The following is a 24,613-nucleotide window of genomic DNA, read 5'->3' as shown; positions in this document are numbered from 1 at the left end:
GAAGCAGTTCATCACTGGCCAGAAGAAGAAGAATTTGTGTAAAAATCACACTATGCTGAAAATGGAGCACGGAGCTGTCACTTTAAGATTAAGGCCTTCGTCTAAACCCCCACCCCCACCCCCACCCCAGCCTATTTAAGCCACTGTAAGTGACGGATCGTGGGACCTTCTGGTCACAGGCCACATTCTCAAGACACTCATCGTTGGAAGTCATCCAACCATTGTGTTTGAGTCGAAGTTCCATTGCATTTGTGTACATTATTCTGTCCAACAGGAAGGACTTGAAGAGGATGAATGTCGCCGATTCGTTTGTTCCTTTAAACCAATACGTTCATGAATTCCAATACATTTTCACCAAAAGCAACAAAGGGTGTGAGGGCTGAAAAAAATGTTCGCTTTAATGAATGTGTCCACAATACAATGTATGCAAAAACGTACATAAATTACTACAAATTATTTGTTAGGAAAACAATTGGGTTTATTGGTGGTGTGTAAGAAACAATTTACTGTTAATAAGCATTTCTGTAACTTTACCATGTACTCAACATCCAGTGTTGCGTAATTTAAGAGCATGTTTTCGTTTGGTTTTTAGTGTAGGGTGATGCATAAAAATAGACAAAAGCTGATTTGTCTTCAATGTGCTGGAAACACAAAACCATCAGCAAGTTAATATATTTTCCATGTAGAGTTCAGTAGTTGTTTTCCAATCATCTAACTTTGGCAAACAGGTACATGCTTATATTGTTAAATAAGAAAGTGACAAAATAAGAAAGGGAGTTGATTAGTCTACACAACAATGATGAGCAGTTCAATACATTGTATACATGGTTTGTTTTTTTTCCACCCAAAAACATTTTGCTCAAAGTGAGCACTGAGATTGAAAAAAACCCCTAAAACAACAAGCATCTTTTTTGCTCGCATAAAAAAAAAAAATCTACAAAAGGGCACACAATATAACAAAGCATTCTTGGATATAAGCCTGAGAGATGAATTTTTAAAATGTAACTCAGTTTTTACACGTTCCCTCACAAAGGGACTCAATATAAACATACAAACCAAAATAATTTCAGTCTAACAAAGCACACACTAAACAGATTGGCCAGATTATTTTGCTTCAAATTTATGATACAACAAATACAAGACTCACACAGGGGAAAACGTCCAAATGTAGTATAAAGTCAGAAATGGTGCGGGAATTTAAAGTGTGCACATGGACCACAACTAATAGAATTTGCTTTTCAACAAGATTGTAGTACAAAACGTCCAGAAACAGGAATTGTAAAGAAAAAAAAAAAAGTAACAAAAACACCATCAAGGTATCAACGGCATGACACAAAAATGTGCACATTTTGTAATAAAAGGAATCAGATGTTCCTCCAGTTCCAAAACTGAAGATAGTAGAGGACAGTGGTTAAAGATAGGTGTGTGTGGGGGGGGGGGGGGGGGGTAATCACTGGTCCCTTGGCTCAGCTTCAAAGCTACATGGCGACATTTGAACACCGGAAGTCACCTGACCAGAGTGTGAGTGTGGTGTCTGCGTCCTAGGCCTCAAAGCGCTTGGGGCAGATGATGGGAGCAATGAGAGTGCCCATGTAGAGCAGGAGACAGACCCACGAGGAGGAGATCTTGATCCAGAACACTGACCAACTCCCATCCAACAGCTTCTCAATCCTGTAGTTGTCGTAGCTGAAAAGGACACATCAATTTTTTGAATGAACGCCTGTACTTAGAAGCTGGAATAGAAAGGAAATAGAGGTTGGTGAGCATTTAAAGCAGTAAGACCCGCAGGCCACGTCCACCCTGCTCCATTCAAACAGAGTAAATAAGAGCAAGCATGGTGACTTACTGGAACCAGTTGGTTATGGTCATCATGACATAAAGGGAACCCAGGAAGAAGACAAAGTGGAAACATTTGTAGCTGTAGTTGGTGGCCTCGCTCTCATCATACACCACGTTTTGGCCTGCACCGGTCTTCTCATCGTCGTAGTCTTCTGGAAGTGGAACAGCTTCAGTTAGATCGATTCCCTTTTTCCAAAGAAAACATTTGGGACGGACACATTTGCAAATAATCATATCTCATCAAATTTAGGTTGTAATTTCTATGAATGTATATGTGGGTCAGAAGCTGTAAAGCTTCCATCATTTTATCTGACTCTGACCCAAAGTGCGCAATTTGATTTAAATTCAATATTGAAAAAAAAAAATCCTATTTAATGCTTTCTGAACGCTAGGTTGGATTGTTTGGCCACCCTCGCCATATGCTGCAGGGGGCGGTAGTAGCCTACAAACGGCTCCACACTTTGTCACGCCAACCTCCTAGTAACAGTGACATCATCCGCGTTTGCTGACCAATACTTTCTCACCATTCCACATCAGTGTGATGAATAACAATGAGCAGAAGCGCTGCGTGTGCGCACACCACCGCTGGGAAAATATTCACACACTCAACAGGCTGGAGGGACAAGCAAGCGTTGGTGGTGGGAGGCCAGGAGGAAATGAAAAGGTGTGAAAGGCAGGGAATGGGGGGAAAAAAAAAAAAAAAAAAAAAAAAGTGATTTTTCTACCAGTGTCATCTCCGAAGCAGAAGCAGCAACGGGCTCTCTGTGGGATAAAGACAAACAGATTAAACTCGTGTGGGGAAAATGTCTTGGAAAAAAAAAAACACAATGCCCCTCGAGTCGAACGAATTAAAGTATTTGTTTAGCTTCTGTGAATCTAATTGAAGTTGAATAAAATATTCGAAGGTTTACTTCGATCTCCGGTTCGCAGTTTCGGATCACTCGAAGCGCCGCAGATCTTCGCTTGATCGTGGAGGTCAAGCTGGTGGAGGGAGGGCGGGAAAACAGAGAGGCTGTTATTTTCCATTACAAGTCTTTTGGTTGTTTTGATCATGTGCTGTACCAGACGACTACTGACTCTAATTAGTTCCTACACAGTTATCACAGTGAGAGTTGTTACCAGGAGTAAAGGATGCAGCCAAACAGGATAACGGCTCCCAAAATTGTGACGATCTTCTTGTCACTTTCTTTCCCAGATTTGAAAGGAAAGACGCACACGGTTGTGTTCAGGCCATCTTTCTCCACCACTGCAAGTCCAAAAGGCACCAGCAGCTTTTAGTCGCAGGCGTGTCGAGCAGTATATCATGCATATGCATTAGTACAAGAATGATCAATTATTGAAAACCGAGGTTGAGGAGACTGCTACACCGTGATGGCAAAAATGTGGGGCACGCGGGGGGAGAAGCAGCTTAGTCTATTAAACACCACAAAAATCCGCTTCTTTCTTGGCAAATGTGCCTTGCTGTCCGTGGGTCAATAAAATGATTCTGTCTGCGGCTCCTAAAACCTCGTTTCCCGATTAGAACACCAGGACTCACAGTTTTCCCGTCGCAGCAAGTTAGTATGTGTGCGAGGGGCAATTGCCAGGTGTGCAGTTACGAGTCGCCGACTGGAGTTTGTTTGCGATTGTCCAGTTCAGGTGCAGCGGGCCTAACATGAACCAATGACGCCTGAGTGCTATTCTCGATTGACATGGGTTCATAATCACTGTGACTTTTATTCATTGATACTCACTTTCTGTCGGCTTGCTGGAGAAGGCTGAGAAGGTGAGGTACATGACATACACGCTGATAACTCCCGGTTGAAGCAGGCCAGATGTTGGCTGGACTGAGGGAACACAAAGGTAAAAAGAATAGTGAGATTAAACCTAAGAATCTATGAAAAAAAAAAAAAAAGATTTCCACTCTGCAAAAACAAATTGAGCAATCTTTTTAAAGGAAACATTTAAAGTGGAATTCAACGCAAACATTTTTTTTTTCAAGAATATGTTCTATGCAAGCCCACTAGTTGAAGCGAGGCATTCTGATAAATATTGCGTTTGTGGAGTAAGAGCTAATCCACTCGTTTTTAGCCATCTCTGCGGGCGGCCATTTTGTCTTCTGTCGACTAAAAATGACATCACAACCGCTCACAGCGACCAATCACGGCTGACCTGTTTTCTGAATCTGAGCCGTGATTGGTCGTTGTGAGAAGTTGTGATGTCATTTTCAGTCGACAGAAGGCAAAATGGCCGCCCCCTGAGATGGCTAAAAACGAGTGCAATTTGCCGCTTCATTTATACTCCACAAACGCAAAATTCATCAGAATGCCGTGTTTCAACTAGTTGGCCTGCTGGGAACATATTCTTTTGGCTTGACTTCCGCTTTAAAGAAGCTTTAACGTTTATTTGCATTTGTGAGTCGAGGTGCCTACGTTTCTGTATGACGGGGGAGATGGCAAGCAGAGAAATGATGAGGCAGAGGCTGCCATTGATGCCCAAGAAGATCTTGTTGAGATAACATGCCGTGGGGTGGGTGTAGTACAGGCCCATGAAGATCACAGCTCCCACCGCAATGCTGAATAGCACCAGAGTCACCAGGGCCAGCGCTGCATACCACAAGCGGTTATACTTCACTCCTGAGCTCCTGTGTACACAAGTGGATACCAGGCGAAAGGGATCAAAGGAAAAGAGGGCACAAAACAACATGAACGTGGGTAACGCAAAACGAAAATATAAAAAGGGGAAAAAGGCAGAGAAAACCAACTGGGTCCTAAAGAAATAAATCAAAGACAGAAAGGTCTGGTTGAGTTATTCCTGAAGGCGAGCCAGTGCAACACATTCATTACATTTGGGCAGCGGCGGCCGAGTGCCCAGGTCCCTCGTCCCACAACAACACAGCCACTAAAATACTCTCTCGCTCAACTTTTTTTTTAAACTCAAATAAACTCACAAAAGGAGTATGCCCCACCCTCTTGAGTTTCACACGAGCGCCATTTGCATTGACGTGGCATCGTGCGCCAAGACTGACTGACCAGTTTGTGTTCCATCTGTGGGCAAACTCCACGAGTAGCATGAGCTGGATCAGCAGGAAGAAGAAGCCGCCGGCAGCTCCAATATAGCGCCACACTGGGGAAAACATGGAAGCCAGTCTGTTAACAACAACAACAACGTTCTACCAGACAACCGACGACTCTGATTGAATGAGAAGACGACGACGTGCATTAACTGGGTTGCTTGTGAAAAGCTTGGTTAGTGTGCAACATTTCTTTTGTAAATAAACTGGAAAAATTGACGGCAGAAAAAAAAAAAAAAAATGCAGTGTTTAAAATCGTCTTGACTACATTGGAGATGCGTCCGTGCAACATGCTAAAGTAGTTCAACATTAACATACAGTAGTATCTACTGCGATAATAAGCACAGCTAAAAAGGCTACTATACATTCTTATGGTATGTATACCTTTTAAAGGTGGGCAAAGTCAAAATGAGTATCTAAAAAAAAAAAAAAAAAAAAGTATTTACCTTCCAGAAACATTTCCTCTTGTGGAATGAAAAAGCCTCCTGCACAGCTCGCCACAAGCAAAATGAACTTTGGCAACCAGAACCTGGAAAAAAAAATGACATAATATTGATAGACTGGATTTCCCACAAAATAAAAGCAATATTTCGACAGTTTCGATCAAGTTCAATTATAAGTACAACAGAGTGTTTGGCTTCTGAGACTGTAATTCTTGTAATGTCCCGTCTCGTGAGATCTTCTAATGTTTATAATGCCAAGGGTGTCAAACAAATTTTTGTCGTGGACCGCATCATAGTTATGTGACACGCCGCCAAACAAAGTAAAAATCTCAAGCAAAAACAATACACACGCGCACAGCGTGGTGATCTGTGAAATAAAAACAATACGGGGCACATGTCATTGCGCCTGTGGGACCGCAAGGTACACAACACTCTTTTATTTGTATTTTTTCCTTACTCGGCCGCGTGTCAGGAGTGCGGCACCTGCGTGTGACGTGGTACAAGTTAAGTCCGTTCTCGACGTGACTGGCACCACGTGGATCCATTAAACATGCAGTCGGGAAATAGGCGATGCCCAGCTCTGCTAATTTATAGCGATAGCACTATAGCCTGTCCTCGGCATTTTCTTCCTGCTGATGTAATCCAGACATCAACCACACGAGGCGTAGTTTTGTTAACGCTACAATTCCCAGAGCCGTCATTATGACGCTTCTCAAACTTTGGTGTGTTGTTTCTCTGTTTACATAAGATGAATGATGTTCCTGGCCTTTTGACTTTGCCTATGTGTGTGTGTGATTTCCTCCAGCCCAGTGAAGAACAGCCCGCTACAGTGGAAGTGGCAACACAGTTCCGGGTATTATTAGTTTACAGTAAAATATTGTCTGTCGGATGTGATGGGAGTCATGCCATTTTTGGCAGTACAGGCCAGAGTTAGCCAAGGAACAACAGGCTCTGTCTGAAGCCCCAGAGGAGGAAAGACGCTACTGTGTGGACCCTGGTGGTCCGCGCAGAGCAGCTCCATAACATCATTTAAATGAAAAGATACAACAGGATTTTTATAAAATACATTTACTTGCTACTCAAACAGCGAGTAATAACAATTTTAGACGATGATGACATTGACAGAGCACAAACTGTCGAAATGATCGCTCTGGAAGATCGGCTTGGTAGTTTTAGAATTCTGGTTGTCCTACTGTTAAAGAAAGGAGCAGTCCCTGTTCTTTTTGAGTGGGTTCGGGACTTAGGGTTAGCGTTACAGCGCATCAACAGAGCGCTCCGCTAAAGTCTCCCCCGCACCGAAAGTTTTTGCGCCTTATGACATCGAATGCTTAGGATGAAGGTATGGCCAGAAGCAACGTTTGCAAGTCAACTGGGGCAAAGAATTCTTACCCGTTATGTATGGCCGCCCTCCAGCCAGTACTGTTATTGACGCCTATGGTGAAGATGGAGAAGATGAAGAAGAAACAGGCCATGCCAAAGCACACCTTGTAGACGGCAGAGTAACCAACCAGGGTCTTGCAGTTCTTCCCTGCATTCATCTTCTCACACAATTCGCTGTAAAAGGGGATCTAAGTGATGACATACACACAAAGCCAAACTGGATTAGCTCACTGCTGTATTGAACCACATTGAAACCCCCCCCCCCCCGGCCGCCCACCTCCCGCCACCTCCACTCGTGTTTGTCTAGGCCTCAGCGAAAAGGACCAATAGCGTCCATTCTGAGCGTCACGCCTATTAAGGGGCAAAAGGAGTGAACAGGCAGGAACGACAACCCCTGATTTTTTTCCCGTCTAGTCTCCTTTCATGACATGAAAATGGGCGACGCAGACATGTGTGTTCTGCGAGTTGATGAGGACCGAATCGAGACGACCGAGGCTACGCGAAACACGATTGGGATTTGTTGGTGCTGCCATCATGAAACAGCCTTAACAGAAAATTCTTAATTCTCTTAGAGGAGGCTTTAAATGTTTGGGGTTGATAAAAGACTATTGTGGCCTTCGGTGTAGTGAGCCAAGATGCGCTTATCAAACGTGATAAAGAAAGACCGGAAAAATGTCAAAGCTTAAGTGCAGAAAAGAATTTAGTCAGCCACCTTGAGACACCAGCAGATTGAGTTATCAGCAAGTCAGATTGACACGCACGGTCAAAGGCCCTTTTTGGAATCCTTTGTCACATGTTGAGGAGCTCATTTGCATGTCCATTAAAAAGGGAAAGGGTTGTCTGTTTCAAACTGCGATAAATCTCAAAGCCCTCATTCGTACAATGGTTGTTCCTATAGCCAAAGACTTCCCGCTGAGTGACGTAAGTGCGTGCGTGTGTGTGTGAGGGGGAGAGGAACTCAGCAAGCGATACATGGAGGTATCAAACGGGATGTTTTGCCTGGATTGGCCTTGAGGAGGTCCTACTCTAAAAAAAAAACATGGAGCTACACAGTGGGGAGTCATTTTAATATGGCTAACTGAAAACGGCAAACAAAGAAAATAGTGTAAGGACGTTGCCCTCCTCAGCAGAAGAAATGTTCACTTGTTTCCACATGCTCAGTCAGCTCAACGTTTTCCTAAGAGTGGATACACGACACATGCACAAAAAGTTACGAGACAACACCTATGGAACAACCACGAGAAGAAAATTCAACTGTCCACTAGGTGTTGAAATCATGCCGAATCTGGGCATGTGAAGCTCTTAAATAATTCAAGTTCGTTAATGAATTGAGTTCATAAATAAGAGGCCCGACCGAGACTTGTTTCCATCTTGAATATGTGCCTTGAATTCTGTGTGGAACAACAACACATTATACAGCATTCTCTTTCAGTGAGTGCATTTTTTTCGGGGCTTTCCTTAAATGTCGGTGTGTTGTGTGCAATTGTGCATACTTACATTTTTCATCTCTTCCTCAACTGTGGGGGACATCATGATGACACAGACGACGGTGACCAAAAGAAAGAAGAGCGTATACATGATTCTGGTGGCGGTGGACTGCTTGATTTTCGGGCAGCAGTTACAGCAGCACGAGCAGGCCGCTGAGCCACAGCAGCAGGCCAGCTGCATTGTGGAGGGAAGAAGAGAAGACGAAGAGACGGGACAGATTAGACATTAGCATACTCTCGTAAAGACTGACAAAAAACCTCTTATGTCTCAATGTGGCGACGACCAATCACAGCTCACCCTCTTTTCCGAAGCTGAGCCATGATTGGTCGTTATCAGAGCCCCCGAGCAACTTGGATGTCACTTTCAGTTGACAGGAGTGACAAAATGGCCGCCCCGGCTGAGCTAGCTGAGATCGGGTGGATTTTGCTTCTTAACTCATATTCAACTCAAGGCAATATTAATCAGAATGACGTGTTTCAACCAGTGGGCCTGCAAACAAAACATGTTTGGGTTGACTTCCCCTTCAAGACGATGAATTCGGCCGCATGTTTCAAGCCAAAAGAGACGAAAAGATGTTTAATGAGTCGGCGTTGAGCCGCCTCCTCGTATTGCTATTGCAATTTTTACGGGAAAAAAAAAAAAAAATCGCAATTTCCATAATTATTCAACCCCAATTTCTAATATGTCCTGTGGGTAAACCAGTCTGCAAAATAGTCTTATACAAGGGATTGTAATAGTACTGTAATATAATCTAATTGATGTCAACTGCCATGTAGTTTTAATGTGAGGTAAGACTGATGTAGATCTCTTGAGATTAGGAAACGTGGTTGAGTCTGTTGTCCTTTTTGAAAGATACAATAATTTCTAAATGTGACAAAGAGCGAGTTTTTGTCGCTCACAATGATTATGACCTACATATTCAAGCTACTCATTTGACTGTCTTGTGGCATTTAAATAGAAACTTTAGCAGGTGCGGTTCAGACCGCAGGGTTGGCAAGTCTTGGCAAAGTTCCTGGCTCGATCCTCGGCTCCTCCCAAAGGCCGTGTCAACACACTTGAGCTCCCGTGGCCAGCATTTTCCTCCATGCTGCCTAACAAGATAATGCTTTCGCACCCACGTCCTGCTCAAAGGGTGATTAATTAGGCATTACAGAGTGAAATTAACCGGGAAACAAATGGGCATTTCACAGAGAGGGTGTTTGGATTTCATTAGTTTAGGGGGTGTTCCACCAGTGAACTCCGCACTGTGTGTGGGCAAATGACAGACTCTGCCAAGAGTGAGCGAGGGAGAGGGGCAGAACCAGAAGAGGCTGTCTATAGAAATTCTCTTAAGACACCCATACAAAAAGGAGAATCCATGGTAACCAACGCTGGCCTTATCCACTTCATGGCCTCTTTTCAACTGCCTGTCTGCCCGGCAAGCATATCGACAGGTGGTCAGCGTGTCTATGACATATGTCCCTATTTCCATGTCCATCGCAACCCCCCTGCTTGCTTGTCATGTCGCTCTGGCCGTCCCACAAAAAGATCTTTATCCTTCCTCAAAAAAACTCCCTCCTTGGTCCAATTGCTGTCCTCTGCAGAAAATGAGCCAAGAGCCTCACAAATGTCTCAACAGGCCGGAGCACAGTCAGTTTCCCCAAAAATGATATGTCATATTTCTTTCATTCCCCACCCAGAAGAAACTTACTGTTACCGGTTTTAGATTATTTTTTTTTTCCACTTTTCACCCAGTCTTTGTTAGATTCATCTGCCCTTTGACCCCATCTCACATTCTCTGGTGTGAACTGCACTCTTAGCAACAGAGATCCTCTTTGTAGGACACAGCAGCAAGAGGACAACAGGAAATATCTCAAAGTTAATGCGCCTAAAATTAAGAGTTTGATTACGGTCTTGAAGAGAGGATCATCACCATCTGGCACTGGTCAAGGCTTAAAATGTAGACAAAACCTCTATCCAATATCTGAGCAGAGCTGTCTTGCAGGGCACTTAGGATAATTACCATCCCTTCTATATATATATATATATATATATATATATATATATATACCTTCGTGGAATATGAGTTAAGCAGCAAAATCTACCCGTTTTTAGCAATTTCAGGGGGCGGTCGTTTTGTCATTTCTGTCGACTGAAAATGACAGCTCAGATCTTCGGGGCTCAGATAACGACCAATCATGGCTCAGCTTCAGAAAATCGCTGAGTCGTGATTGGTCGTTACCTGAGCGGTCATTTTCAGTCGTCAGAAGTGACAAAATGGCCGCCCCTAGAGATGGCTAAAAACTGGATTAACTTTTATTTCACAAACGCAATATTTATCTGATTGCCTTGTTTCAACTAGTGGACCTGCATAGAACATATTCTGGAAAAAAATATGTTTGGGTTGACCCGGTAGTACAATCTGGCCACCCTCAAAAATAGATCACTGTCCATAGCATGGAGAGACAAAAAATAAGGGAGATTTGCCATCCTGCTTATATTCACCATCACCACAAATTGTATCATCAAAAAGAAAGAGCACATCTGATCATGTGTTTACATGCCAATTCATGTATCTTAAATAGTATGCAATGCACTTTCCTATTCTGTCTTTCATACATGATTTAGTAATAAAAGAGAAGTTAAGGATTTCGCTTTAAGATCATAATGATAGTGAAGTAACGCTGACTAGGTTGAATCACAAGACAGAAACAGTTCAGACGAAACTCTCGACACTCCCCGCTGTCTCAAATTACAGCAGAGGAGCGAGGAGAAACGTTTGAGGGGAAGGAAGAAAAGGGGACGACGTCAACGACAATAGAAAAAGATTCATGGCATGGCCTCCCTCCCTCTGTGAGAGCTACACTGGGTCACCTTACACTGTGACACCACCATTGTTTCTATGTCTAGGCAGCTGTGTACACACAACAAAAATGTATCTGTCCTCTGTTTTCTATGCAAACCAAGTCTTTGCTTCTTCCTTGGCAAACACAGCCCATAGCTACAAGTAAAGTACAAATATGTGTGTGTAGGGGGTTGACAAACAGCAGAGGCTCACTAAAGGAAATAGAAATGAATCAACCTCACACAGCCAAAGTCAAACATGTAACATGGTAACTGCTTAGCCATTCACGTGAAAAATTAAGTTAATCACTCCAACTTGTTAAAACGATAACACATCAATGTTTCCATGATTTGTTATTTTTTTTACAGTGTAAAACAAAAACATCCAACTTCTACTGGAGAGCAAAAAACAAAACAAAAAACCAAAAAAAAAAAAAAAGAATCGTTAGGAATCGGAATCGAATCGAGGAACCGTAATCGCCCAAATTTAAATGATGCCCAACCATTTAGGTGATTAACTTGTGCAGGTGAGTTGGAATTTATGTTAACGATTCTTAAATTGTAGAATCTATGCTATCCATTTTACACCGGACTCTCTTGTTATGCCTAAATAACACGGTCAGCACAGAGCGAATGAGTGATAGAGGGGACTGGAGCCAAACTGTTAACTTGGGGTGATAATTTTACAAGTCCAGTGCCTTTTACAGCTTATCAACAGACTTTGCGGATCAGCTGTCACGCTTGTGGTACTACAGCAGCTGTGCTGTTCACTTGGCAACAAGATAACCATTAGTTAAAAAAAAAGAAGAAGGAATGGAAACCAAGAAAAATGGTTTGCTTTGAAGCTGAAATATAATGTGTATTTTTACAGTTACTTCATTTCCTTATCGTCGCTGTCATGTGAAAAACACTTATCTCCATTTTTTTTTTTCATTTTCCTATTTTTACATGGATCATGTTTCCGCGTTACAGACGTCGCATTAAAGTGAAAATTTAAAAACTTTCCAAAATTGGAGATAAGTGTTTTTCACAGGACAGCGACGTTATGCTTTGTAGAGCAGTGGGTACAGGCCCCAAGGACCACATGAAAGCTCACCAGTGAAGGGACATTGTGATTTCTTAGAAATATTGTGGCCATTTGAAAATGGAAACGCTTGCAGAGATGAACAGAAACAAAGTGTCGCATTCTAATGTCCATTTTTGTCTTACTTTAAATCATTATTGACAATTACTGTAAGTCATCATTATCATTAACATGACCAGTATCATCACATATTTGAATATCATTTACTCGTGATAACGTACAGTAAATAAAGAAATGTGAACAAAAAATTGTCTTTTCAGAAGTGTGTATCCAACTGGTAGCCCGGCACAATAATCAATACCAAAGAAGTGGCTTTCAGATTCCTCTCTGTCGTCGTGTAGTGTGCCAGAGAGTCATGTAGCCTAGCTGTGCAGCTTACATCCTTCCACATGGTTTGATTGCTGTCGTACAGTCACAGCCAAAACTCACAGCTCTTTGGACCAAACTCAACATTGGGCGGAAGCCTACCCCCTACCTCACTGCAATATGGTGGACATCTCCTGTCTCACTGAGATGTTATGAGTGACTTGCTCCCCCACTATGACCACTCCTATTTCCAAACCAAACAACGCTCAGTATTTTTTCATTTCCATTTGCGGGCCTAGGAGGAAATAAACAGACCGCATTCTAATTCGGGCTCCTTGAAACCGCAATGGGCACACATTTTACACACAAAAAATAGACAAAATGCCTGTCTAGGATAAAGACTAGAAAATGACCAGGACCGCTACAAAATGCACCCTCTCCTTTTTTCTTGTAGCCCCTTCTTTTTCCACATCTCCCTGTCACTGAAGCAAGCACGAAAAACAGAACAGAGTTTTTCTGAGATGTGCTTGTGTAATTAAATTCCTGAGCAGAGCAACTCAGCGGTGAGGCAGTGGGCAAAATCTCTCTACTGGGGTGAGGGTTGATCAGCATTGTGTGCGTGTGATTGTGTACATTTCAGTAAATTCACGTTCAAGTTTTCATTACAAGCAGAGGATGAATCTTTCAAAAATGCGACAGTGTAGCAAGCAGGATTGTGATTACAGCGCCTTTTAAATGCTTTGAGAAGATACTATGACAACATTTCAACATCTTGGCTTCAGGAAAAGCAGCATGTGGAATGACAGACAAAAACAGCATCTGGTTAACGTGGCATCTTATAGAGCAGATGTGAATCCCACAGAACGAAGCATGCAGCTTTTAATTTCAGCGACATGATTTACACTGTTGTGCCGCCGCACTACATCTATCCATTTTCTATACTGCTTATCCTCGTTAGGGTTGCGGGTAAACTGGCGCCTATCCTAGCTGACTTTGTTTTTCGCAAGACGCGTAGAGACAAACCACTATCACGCTCACATTCACACCAGTGAATTTGAGAGCGTTCAAATAACCTATCCTGCATGTTTTGGGGAGTTTTTTGGGGGGGTGTTCAAAGGTGGCAGCTTTGAGTTGGTAGCCTGCCACAAATGTTTCAATTTAATTTGTATTTTTCTATATTTTTTGTTCTTTATATATGCAATGTCAATGCAATGCAACGTTAATGCAATGTCTGTAACACGGATTCACCATTCACGTAAAAATACGAAAATTGAAAAAAATAGACAAGTGTTTTCCACAGGACAGTGACAATATGTAGGAATGGAGAAAACGATTTTGAAGGTTTACGTTCGTATTATTGTGAATGTTTTATTTCATGTGTTCAGTGCTTTCTTACAGCTGCAGCCGTTGTGAAAGCGCTGTATAAATAAAGTTGAGTTCAGTTTTTGGAATGTTCGAGAAGGCCAGAGTACCCACTACCCTGAGATAAGCCCAATAGATAACATAAAATTGCACATACGGAGGCTGAATCCGAGATTTGAACACAAACCTCAGAACTATTAGGCAAACGTGCTATCCATCGTTTCACTGTGCTACAAATATTGTACAAAGGAATAGAAGTTGCGTGACATGCAAGTACTTTGAGGCAATGCTATGACATCTCCACATAATTGAGTTTCTGCTTATAATATAGGGTAAATGCAGAAAAAGCTTGGATGGATTACCTTGAACTATGGAAATGAAAAACATAATATCCAATGAAGTACATATACTAATTATGAATATTACCAAGAATGGTTTGAAAAGCAAGGTGAGCATAATAACAATACTATGGGTTCAGCGTTATCTAATTCAGCATTTTATCATTTAAACCCCACCAATGTAAATGAAGGAACTGGATGAGTAGATGATGAAAATGATAACATTTAAAAATACAAAGCAAACACTGCCACGTGTTTTAAGCAAAGTGCAAAAGTTGCTGGTGCAGAAACTACAGACTGGAAACTGGTACATATGTTGCTGTGCGGACAGCAAAAATGTCAGCGGCTGCAAAAGTTGAACTGGAGTACAGTATTAGCAAAACGCAGAATGCAAACCATGGGAAATCATCTTTAGTCTGATACAGCGGTGAAGACACGTCGACCGGAAAAACGCAGCAATTTCCTCTGTTGATTTGTCATCAGCTCAGACGGCCAATGACGACATGTTTTTAATAGCAGTCCCTGCTAACTGATGTTTAGCTAGCTCACTTAAGCGCTGCTGCTTTGTTGCCCATCAGTATCGCAATAAAACCCCGTCAACAATGAGTGACGGAAATTTTGCGTTTTTATAAGATTAATTATTAACAGTAACTGACAATTTTCACCCCCCCCTAATAAAATGCTAATTGATCGAAGACCTCGGCTCTGTAAATGGGAACATCAGGCGGAAACCACAAAGGAACGCTCGCCGCTCGTGTCAAACTACACCAAGAGGAACCATCAAAAACGACAGTGGGATAAACGCGTTCGTCCTCACCTGCGAGATACAACACGGAGTGCACATCTTATGGAGACGCGACAACCAGCTTCAGAGAAAGGAATGGGAACACATGAAAACGCCACAAAAAAAAAACGCGATGGAAGAGATGACTGTTGTCCTTCTGCACAGCCCCGAGCTCCCATACGCCCGCCTCTCCTCTCCTTTCCTCTCCTATACTATACCGCCACTGTACTACTGTAACCTCCTTCTCTCATTTCCCCACAAACACACTCTTCTCTTCCCTGTGGTCGAGAGTCGACACTGCACATCAGGGCGGTAAAATGCACCGCGGTTACTGTACTTTACAGCGTACAATACATAATTTAGTATAAGATACGAGATCACGAATTTACGGTAACATATGTTTCAGGCGGGGACGCAGTTGGGATTTTTGAACGGACGGGGATGAGGTTTGTGAAAATATTACAAAGACACACATTACACGTGGGTTTCACATCAAAAGATGAATATGAGACAAAAATAAAGACATCCAGATTTTGCTTCATGGTATACACCAAGCCACCCACTGTTCTTTCACTGCGGTCAAGCTATCACGCTTTTGTTTTTCCGTGGTCAAACTAACTCCGCTCCTACATTTTTGAGTGCGCGCGTATTCTAAACCTTGCGGTAAATGCTTTCCCGCATGTCACAACTGTCTGCACAAAATTCAGTACAGTACTGTATATAATTCATAACTTCCCTCACGTTTAAACGGCCATAAAAAAAACATTCGTCCAATAAGTAGAAAATCATTCCACTGGATTCTTGTTCCTGGAGAGGAATACTATCATCGTGTGAAGTTTGGACACATGGTACAGTTTTTTTTTTTTTAAGAGAGGCAAAGTCTGCACAAAATACAGTACATACAGTACATTAATCATCATTTCCCTCACTTTTGAAAAAAGTCTTAACAGAATCCTCATTTGAACTGCCCAAAGTTAACTCGCCATAATCGCTGCAATGCTGGCAGTAGTCTGTGGACCAATGGCTTTGCAGGTCGCATTCACTTAGGGTAGGAATTGGTGTTTTCCATACACCATTGGTAAATTAGGATGCTTGTGGTGCTGTTTTCCATTGACTCACCTTATTGACTGCTGTTGCTGGTGAATGACATGATAGGGCGCCGAGTGCAGGAACTTGCTGGCCATCTTGACTAACAGACCTGGGCTGTAGGTTTAGTGACTCTGGAGGGTTCTGGTAGCCCTGGAGGTGAGCTGGTAGCTGCCGTGACCGCCTTGATTCTTTGCTTGCAGTGAGTGACGTTCTCACCGTGTCCATTTTGCTGATATGGATGAAATACGGGTAATCCAGCTCGTAGGAGAGCTTGTACTGTGTATGATTTTAGGGAGATTTGCAGAACAACTCATCCACACAGGCACTGCAATCAGAGAGCTTGGCCGGACATCAGAGGAGAATCTGTCTTTAAATGCTAACCTACAAATAGAGCTTCACAGACACAAGAGCTTTGATCAAAAAGAACAAAACAAAGTACCGGTAATAAGTGCTGTGATGAACTCATCTTCTCCAAGGACCTTTAGCTGCCCATCCTTGTGCATGACATAAACTACACAAACCCAACACCAAATGATGCCCCCACTCCCTGTACTTCAGTTCAATTTTTACAAAAGGTGAATTATGAAATTTTGGTCACTTTGTCCTGCGTTGTAAATCTCTTAAATTTATCCGACACCTTAATCTAGCCTTCTAATATGTACCTCCAAAGATTTGAAATATTGTGTAGCATCATGTAAAAAGTATGAATTTGAGAAAATTCTCTTATTTCCTTAGGTAGGACAAATCCTTAAAACCCTTGAGATTATCCAACAAGTGAAGCATGTCAGCACATTTACTAGTAACATTTTTCAATGTTAAATATAGTTTACCTTTTCAGCAACTTTTTATATATATTGTGTACCTCCTCTAATTGATCAGAGTTTTGATGTTATAAAATGGGAAATGATGAAGCCAAAATTTACTAACAAATGTAGTTATGATAAACCAATTCTTACAAAACTAGGGCTGATTTTATTCATGTTATAAATCTCCATTCAATATGATCCATTTCGATACATCGGTAGTTTGAATTTTGTTTGTAACATAACATCGTGTAATTTATGATCTCGGGTTTTGTACAGGTGTGATACTAATTTGGCCACCCTGTCCACGTCTGCTGTTGGTCACTGCGTTCCAAGGAATGCTCAGGGTGTTTGTGTGAATGCTCACACACATGGAAAACTAGCATGAACATCGGTTATCACATGTTATCCCACCTAGTGCAATAAACGGTCATGAACTAATGAGGTAGTAATTTTACTATTACCATTCATTTCATGTATCATTCCAGAGAAATCAGCTCATGTATTTGCACCATTTATTGGTTTTATATACAAAAAAATAATAATACATCGTTAAATATGGACAAAAGTAGTGAGACATACTTCCTGATCAATGACCCAATCAGAGCTTGGGCAACACTGCTTAGTTCACCCTGAATAACAATTCCTCATGTTACATACACATGATTCTGTTCTTCCATCTGTGCGGTGACACTTTGGGGAAGGCCCTTCCAGCACGACTGAGTCCCAGTGCACAAGCATGGCCGACACACGTGTGGTCAGATGAGTTTGGTGCACAAGAACTTGACTGTCCCAAACACCTTTGGGATGAAATACGAAAAGATAATACGAGCTGTGTCCCTCTTATACGACATCAGTGACCTTACAGATGTTTTAGTCATTATTATTTTGGGGTGAATCGGTGGTTCTTGAGGGTGTAATGGCTAGATACCGACACTTTTGTCCATATTGTCAAAACAGACGATCCTTGGCTTGCTAGTGCGGCCCTTCTCTTTTTCTGTCACAGATGGATGAACAGCCCAAATCCAGCAGGTTGTTGGCTGGAGTTCAGACATCACAGAAGTGCTTGTTGACCACAGGTTGTACTGTTCATCCCCTGCTGGACTGCAGGATTCAGTAGTACCTTTGACATTACAGCACACATCAGTCCTGCGCCATGCCATGCACATCTGATTAGAATATCAACTTCTTCACGGTATCTGAAAGTCAAAGACAGAACATTCATAGAATAAGCACATTAAGAACTAACATCAGAAAATAACGATACACAAACACACTACAAACTTGTAATGTACATTTTACACACCCAGAAAGTCTATTTGTGTCTTTAAATGCTCTCTCTGTAATATGCTTGCAGCTTCAACTATAGGGAATAGTCAACCCAGATATTTTCCAAACCACAGGAGCACAGGAAGAGACGGAAAAGCTTTGAACCTCCCACGAACACCAAAGTAAAATATGCCCTACCACAATCCACTTAAACAGCAGAAACGTGTGTGTTTGCGTCCACTGCATAAAGAATCGGGGAGCCAACACCCTTTGGAATTGCTACTTTCAATGAAGCGATTTATATGCCTGGTATAAATAGCCACTGCTGAAAGGGTCCTCTAGGTTACAGATTATATGTGACCTGGGTGTGAGTATGATGGTGTGAAATTAGTGTTGTCAAGCGATTACATTTTTTAAAACTAATCAATCACAAAATTTTCCATAATTGATTGCGATTAATCATATTTTTCAACTACAATTTTTTTACGATGCCTGGAACCGATATTTCCTTTAGTAAAATTGTGGAATTAATGTGGAAAAAAAGTAAAAGTATAATTTGATTCAAAGGCTGTCCTAATAGCTTTCTTTGATCCTTGAATATGAGTCTTTTCCTGTAAAATACATCTGTTGAATGATACACCAAAGACGTACAACTAATATGGTATTAAAATTTAGCTTAGCAAAGTGCGCAAATTATTTTGGAATTCTCCAATGAATTCTCCAGTCGTGCAACTTTTTAAAGTAAAACTACCTAAAAGTCCGTCATTGTGACAGTAACTCTCCTCTATGTTTGGCTGCAAAGTGAGCAGAGGTCAGCTGCCACAGGAAGTAAATAAAACTGAGTTAACAGAGTTAATTTTTTTTAACGCCTTATAAAATTTTAATTAATCTCCATAGTCAACGCTTTAACTTTGACAGCCCTGTGAAACATACAATCTTAAACCTCTTGCTGCCCATAAATGAAAGTGCTGTTTTACTGAAGCCAAATCATCATGGCAGCGGTTGGGTTATAGGTAGAAGTGTCAGATAAGATTCGGTTTTTTTTTTTTTTTTTTCATTACTTGTTTCCCGGCCTTCTATTTTTCTCTTGAGCCCGGCTGTTTCCTTCTCTCGCAGGACTTCAGCTGGGCAGTTGGGTCGGGGAAGTTGGGGGCCAGGTGTGGGACCAGGCCGATTGCTGAAGTACTTCATCTTCAGAGCCTGTTATGTATCAAGATTACAGTGTCAGTGTTAAAAAAAATCTGCAAAGCACTTGGAAAACTAAAGACGTACTCTTGAAGACATCAGTTTCTAAGATCACCTGTGTGGCTGTGGTCCTAGTTGAGGGGTTAAATGTGAAGAGGCCATGAAGCAACTCCAGTAAGTCATCTGTAGCTGCACTAAATATGTGCTCAAGAGGTGTGCCAGGAAAGATTTTGAATGGCATATAGTCTGGTAGACTGCTTACTCCCTGTAAAGTGAAACAAATGATATAACGGCAGGAAAAAGAAAAAGGACCAAATGAGGAAAACAAATGCGTACCGGCCATGTCTCTTCTGTAGGCGTCCCGAGAGCCTCGAAAATCTTGGTCAACTGGTCGAGGTCAGAGTCTCCAACAAGAAATGGTATCTATATTAAAAAGAACACTTAAAAGCATTCGTTCAGCGAAAATGTTTTACATGCTTTTTCATAAAATATTTGGGTACCCGAAGGAGTAACTCTGCCAGGATGCATCCCACCGCCCACATGTCAACACCGACTCCATACATTCGGGCGCCGAACAGGAGCTCGGGAGAGCGGTACCACCTAGGAAAGTAAAGTAGAACACTCTTGGTCACTTCATTAGGTACACCTCAACAATGTAGCATGAACCATCAAGCCATTTTCTATACCACTTATCCTCATTAGGGTCGCGGCTGAGTAGGAGCCTTTCAACCTATTCACATACATATTTATAACCAAGCACAATTTATAGGCAATTTATCTAACAATCATGTTATGGGAAAGTGCGAGAAAACAGGAACAAACCCCACACAATAGATGGGAATTATTTTTATCCTGAATGTCAGGTTTTATTTTAACGTGTCTATTATTGTGGCTGCAGTTTGGAGTTTTATTGAACTTTGAATCATGCTACGGATGTATTTTCAATAATGTACCCTACCATGTAAAAAAGTACAGTATATCCTTAAAAATACAGTGACTCTCTATTATGTTAAAGTGGGAGTGATAATTCATTCCAAACCAAAAATATTTGGCAATATGAAAAATAGGGCAGGGAGAAAATAGATTCTGGTGAATTCTTTTGTTCAAGTGTTCAATCCGCCACAATTGCTAAATATAAACTTTGAAGATGGGGTACCGCCTGGCATTTGGTATACATTGTAAAGCGGGAAAAAAAAAATCTATTTGTGCCTCACTCCCGCCAATTCAAAGCATTCTATTTATTTTCCTTTTTCTGTCAATCATGGGTTTTTATAATTGTCATCACGCTTCTCCTCCTTGCCCCCGCCCGCTTTAGTTTACATACAACAGCAGCACAGACCTGGTCACAACTTGATGAGTGTAGACCCTATTGGGACTGCCGAAGGCTTTGGCCAAACCAAAATCAGCCAACTTCAACACTCCGTTACCATCAAGCAGCAGATTATTGGGCTTCAAATCCTGGAAATTCAAAACAGCAAATGTCAAGTATAATCTGTATGACTCTGTTCCTCCCTAACATACGTTGGCCTTCTCTTGACCATCTGTCATTGTGACTACAACCAGGCAGAGGTTCTGTCTGCATTACAACCTTAAATGGTCTATGAGATTTTCCATTGGAGCAACATTAGAAACAACTCTGTGGACATGTGTATACATGGTATATTTTGTCTTTACCCTGTGTAAGACCCAGTGTTGATGCATGTACTCTAATCCCTGCAAAGTCATGAGGATGTAGGCTTTGATGTGGGCTGGAGTCAGCACCAGGCTGGTGTCCTTGATGATCACCTTTGAAAAACAAAGAGAGAGAAAAATAGACCATACAGTAAATGCAACTAGATAGCTGTGATGATTTACAATCTATAAATGAGGATGATGTCAAAGACGCCGCGTGGCTAGAGTCGGATAACAGATCTCACTCTGAAGTGCTGTTTGTTCCACCTACAGTGTGGTTACCTACAGGCAATGAATACAACCCTCCGTCTTTTACATGCCTAGGAATAAGCTTTTAGCACCGGCCTTGAGTGCAGCATCATATGTCATCGAAGCTGCTAATGGCACCGATTGACTGTTGGCGCCAAGAGTGGAAAGTTATTGATTTTTTTTTTTAAAGCACTATAATCTTGGTCATGATTTATGAGTGGCGTGCATTTATCAAGGGCAGTGTATGCTAAATGTACAGGGACAACATATTGTATAAAAAAAAATACTCAGTTACTTTGATGGTTGCATTGCTTTTATTATTATTCCATTGTTTTTTTGTCAATCGCGTGACTCTCTCACTTTATCTGTGACTTGCGGCATCGGAAGCCAAGATGTCATTCATAAATAAATAAATAAATACCTAATGAAAGCACATTTGGGAAGGTGAATGGTTCATGTTTGGATTTAATAAATGATATAAAAATGAACGGCATTATAACGACAGATTGAAGATAATGGTGACTTTAACTAGGAGATAATACCAGTGCTAATGACAGGCAGATTTAAATGTGATGGATGAGTTACAGCAGATAAACGTGATGTATCAAAACATATATCATTCAAGGATAGACAAAGTTTTACCTCCAAGTCAGTTTCCATGAAATCAAAAACCAGACTGATGTTTGATTTGTGTCCAAATGCATCCAGCAGCTAAAACACAAAGGTTATAAAGCTCTATAAACCAATTCTTAACGTGTGGTAACACATGAGTAATATAAATAAAAACATATCTACCCCAATAATATTTGGATGATGGAGCTCTTGCAGTAGTTTGATCTCCCGTAGGGCAGTCCTGTTGATGCCTATAAACATAAATAGGCATTGATGCTTTTATAGAGTTGCTATGGCATATATATTGTACACGATCTGCCAGATGACTCAAAACTCACCATCTTTAGCTTCAGTTCTGTGGCCAACCTTAATCTAAGATAGGTGGTTGGGGTGGGGGTGGGGGGTGAGGGTGGTTGCGGAGTGGGAGGGTGTTCAATAAGAATTTAATATACATGCAGCAAAACATCCCAAAGCAACTGATAATGCAAGATCGCAAGCTTTTACCTTTTTAATGGCTACTATAGTGTCAGTTGTTTTGTCTCTGGCTTTGTACACTGTGGCGAACTAGAGAACAGAGATAGATGGATGGATGGATAAGTTTAATAATACCGAGGGCAATTTATTATACTCACTATAATCCCTCAAGGTAAAATTGTACTCATTCGCTGCTGTGTTGTACAACACACAGTGCTGAACTAGAACACATTCATATTTTGACAGCTATGACTTTCATACACAGTCGACTCCCATTCACATATTCACAGATTTTTTTTCTTCAGTATTGCTTAATAGATTTGTCTCCCCATGCCCCCGTTTTTCACGGAAAACATATTGTGAGTGTTTATACGCATTTTTTTATATACTTTCTGGGATTTGTAAAGAATGATTACATTTTCCCAATGCATGTCAGTGTGCGTTCACGGATTTTCGCTATTCGCGGGCCGGTCCGGTCTCTATTGCCCACGAATAACGGGGGACGACTCTATCGCATTTCACAGATACTACACACATACCCCCTATGGACTGCAACAAATCAATCTTATTGGATATAGTGATACGTTCCGGCAAAGCAATTACATTATATCCCCGTGCCAGAGCCCCAGAAATGGATAATCTCGCATGTGGTTTAGTCAACGGCGAAACTATTGATAATATATATATTTCGGAAACAATAAGAGCGTTGTGTGGGGTCGAGCTCACCCCGTGAAAACTGAACATGTGAACTTTGATTGAGTTAGAGAAGTGGCGATACTTAACGTAGTCATAATAAGAGCAGTAATAACACACCAAAGGACTTTGATTGAGTTTGAGAAGCGACGATGCTTCACGTAATCATGAAAAGAGGAGTAATAATACACCAATCGACGTAAAAATGAGCATTGGTGGAAAGGGAGGGCCCCACTGACATAATTTCAAACACACTCTTGATGGAAAAAAATCATCAATGAGTCCTAGTGTGCGTCGCAGATGCTTTGTTGACATTAACAACCGGGTTGCTAGCATGCAACTAGCTTTGTTCCATGCAAGCAGAAAGACAGAGCCTGGAACAGAAACAAACTTTAAGGGTGAGAGAAATAAAACACAGACAACGATCGAGACCGCTCACCTGGCCCTCTCCGAGGAAATCCAACTTTTCGTATCGCTTGGCTCTGGACTTTACATCAAACGCCATCACGGTTAAATGCTACTCATAGTTCCCGAAGTGTCAACTTCCGCTCTGTTAAAGGCCCATAAGTTGTGTTTCCGGGTAAAAAAAAAAAAGTCTTATTTGGTGCAGCACCGCCATCTACTGGCTTGTCATGTCAACGCGTGAGGGTGACGTGAATTGCAACTGTGTTTAAACCACAGTTACTGATTTCGCCGAGAACCCACAACCACCCCCACCCCCGGACAAACACACACATTAAATGTTTAATTTCCTGTTGTCTTTGCTCCGGTGGTGATTATTTCTAACCTCAACAGGCGCTGGTAACTATATGTTTGTCGCAACTATTGTTTTGTACTGTATTATTGCTTATGAATAGGACGTAGTCGCACTGCACTTTTTCCAGCTTCTTTTCTTCTTCTCCTCCTCCTCATCCTCCTCCTCGTCCTTCTTAGTAGTAGTAGTAGTAGTAGTAGTAGTAGTAGTAGTAGTAGTAGTAGTAGTAGTAGTAGTAGTAGTAGCAGTAGTAGTATTAGTAGTAGTGTAAGACTTAATCTAAAAATGCATTTCACTGTTGTACTTGAGTATACTCTTTTGGAATATCGTTTGTCAGCAGTTTAGTAAAATAGACATGCATGTCCATGTATGCTGCTTGGAAAATCCTAATACTTTCCTCCTCTTGTTCAGATAGGTAAAACCACTTTAAACGAATACCTCTCTGAGAGTGTCAATCAAAACAGAACTGAAATGCAACAATTATCTCAGTGAAGGCATATCATTTTCAGTATGTACAAATCATGTATCAGATATGTGGCTAATATAAAACACCATAATGTTCCTCCCATTTTGGCTTTAAAAAAAAATCTAACATGTATTTTCCTTTAGCAGCTTGACATTGCTCTCCTGGGAGTATCTTCTGTCAGTGAGGGAGCTTTTGTGATCCATGCACCGCTGAACACATCTCTACATCCCATCTCCATACACAGTAGATGCCCTCACATCCCACAGGATTAGGCACGGTTCTTCTCTTATGACCCTCCCTGCTTCTTTCTCTCGCTCTGTCTCAGACATGCGCACACACAAACACGCACACGCGCGCACGCACACACACGCACACACACACACGGCTTTCATTTTCATGTTACATTTTACAAGAGAAGTGTGAAGGATAAGCGGGCCTAATACACCCCT

The 24,613-nt window shown here is 41.6% G+C and overlaps 2 protein-coding genes across 4 annotated transcripts; both read right to left on the bottom strand.

Moving 5' to 3' along the window:
• Positions 1–371: 371 nt before the first annotated feature.
• On the bottom strand, positions 372–16,419 carry serinc5 (serine incorporator 5). Of its 3 annotated transcripts, none has more exons than XM_086030642.1 (12): positions 16,019–16,419; positions 8,212–8,376; positions 6,724–6,902; positions 5,338–5,420; positions 4,851–4,944; positions 4,251–4,462; positions 3,573–3,665; positions 2,959–3,085; positions 2,751–2,820; positions 2,565–2,601; positions 1,847–1,988; positions 372–1,686 (listed from the first exon to the last, which is right to left on the bottom strand). In XM_086030642.1, the coding sequence occupies exons 1-12, from the start codon at positions 16,211–16,213 to the stop codon at positions 1,542–1,544; spliced, it is 1,542 nt and encodes a 513-aa protein (XP_085886768.1). In that variant the 5' UTR covers positions 16,214–16,419; the 3' UTR covers positions 372–1,541. The 3 variants fall into 3 exon arrangements, with proteins under 3 accessions (XP_085886768.1, XP_085886767.1, XP_085886769.1); XM_086030641.1 differs by having other exon boundaries at positions 1,847–1,991; positions 16,019–16,417; XM_086030643.1 differs by lacking the exon at positions 16,019–16,419 and adding an exon at positions 14,933–15,132 and having other exon boundaries at positions 1,847–1,991.
• Positions 16,420–17,292: 873 nt separating this feature from the next.
• cdk7 (cyclin-dependent kinase 7) lies at positions 17,293–23,505 on the bottom strand. The gene is made up of 12 exons (XM_086031884.1): positions 23,384–23,505; positions 22,282–22,341; positions 22,116–22,149; positions 21,961–22,028; positions 21,808–21,876; positions 20,920–21,030; positions 20,585–20,703; positions 19,746–19,845; positions 19,582–19,668; positions 19,361–19,510; positions 19,122–19,260; positions 17,293–17,990 (listed from the first exon to the last, which is right to left on the bottom strand). The coding sequence occupies exons 1-12, from the start codon at positions 23,447–23,449 to the stop codon at positions 17,965–17,967; spliced, it is 1,029 nt and encodes a 342-aa protein (XP_085888010.1). The 5' UTR covers positions 23,450–23,505; the 3' UTR covers positions 17,293–17,964.
• Between the last annotated feature and the right edge of the window lie 1,108 nt (positions 23,506–24,613).

This window comes from Filicampus tigris, chromosome 5, assembly GCF_054856515.1.
Source record: "Filicampus tigris isolate MCC_2025a chromosome 5, RoL_Ftig_1.0, whole genome shotgun sequence".
Classification (NCBI taxonomy): Eukaryota; Metazoa; Chordata; class Actinopteri; order Syngnathiformes; family Syngnathidae; genus Filicampus; species Filicampus tigris.
The sequence above is the reverse complement of the archived record's forward strand: the minus strand, read 5'-3'. Positions and strand labels throughout refer to the sequence as shown.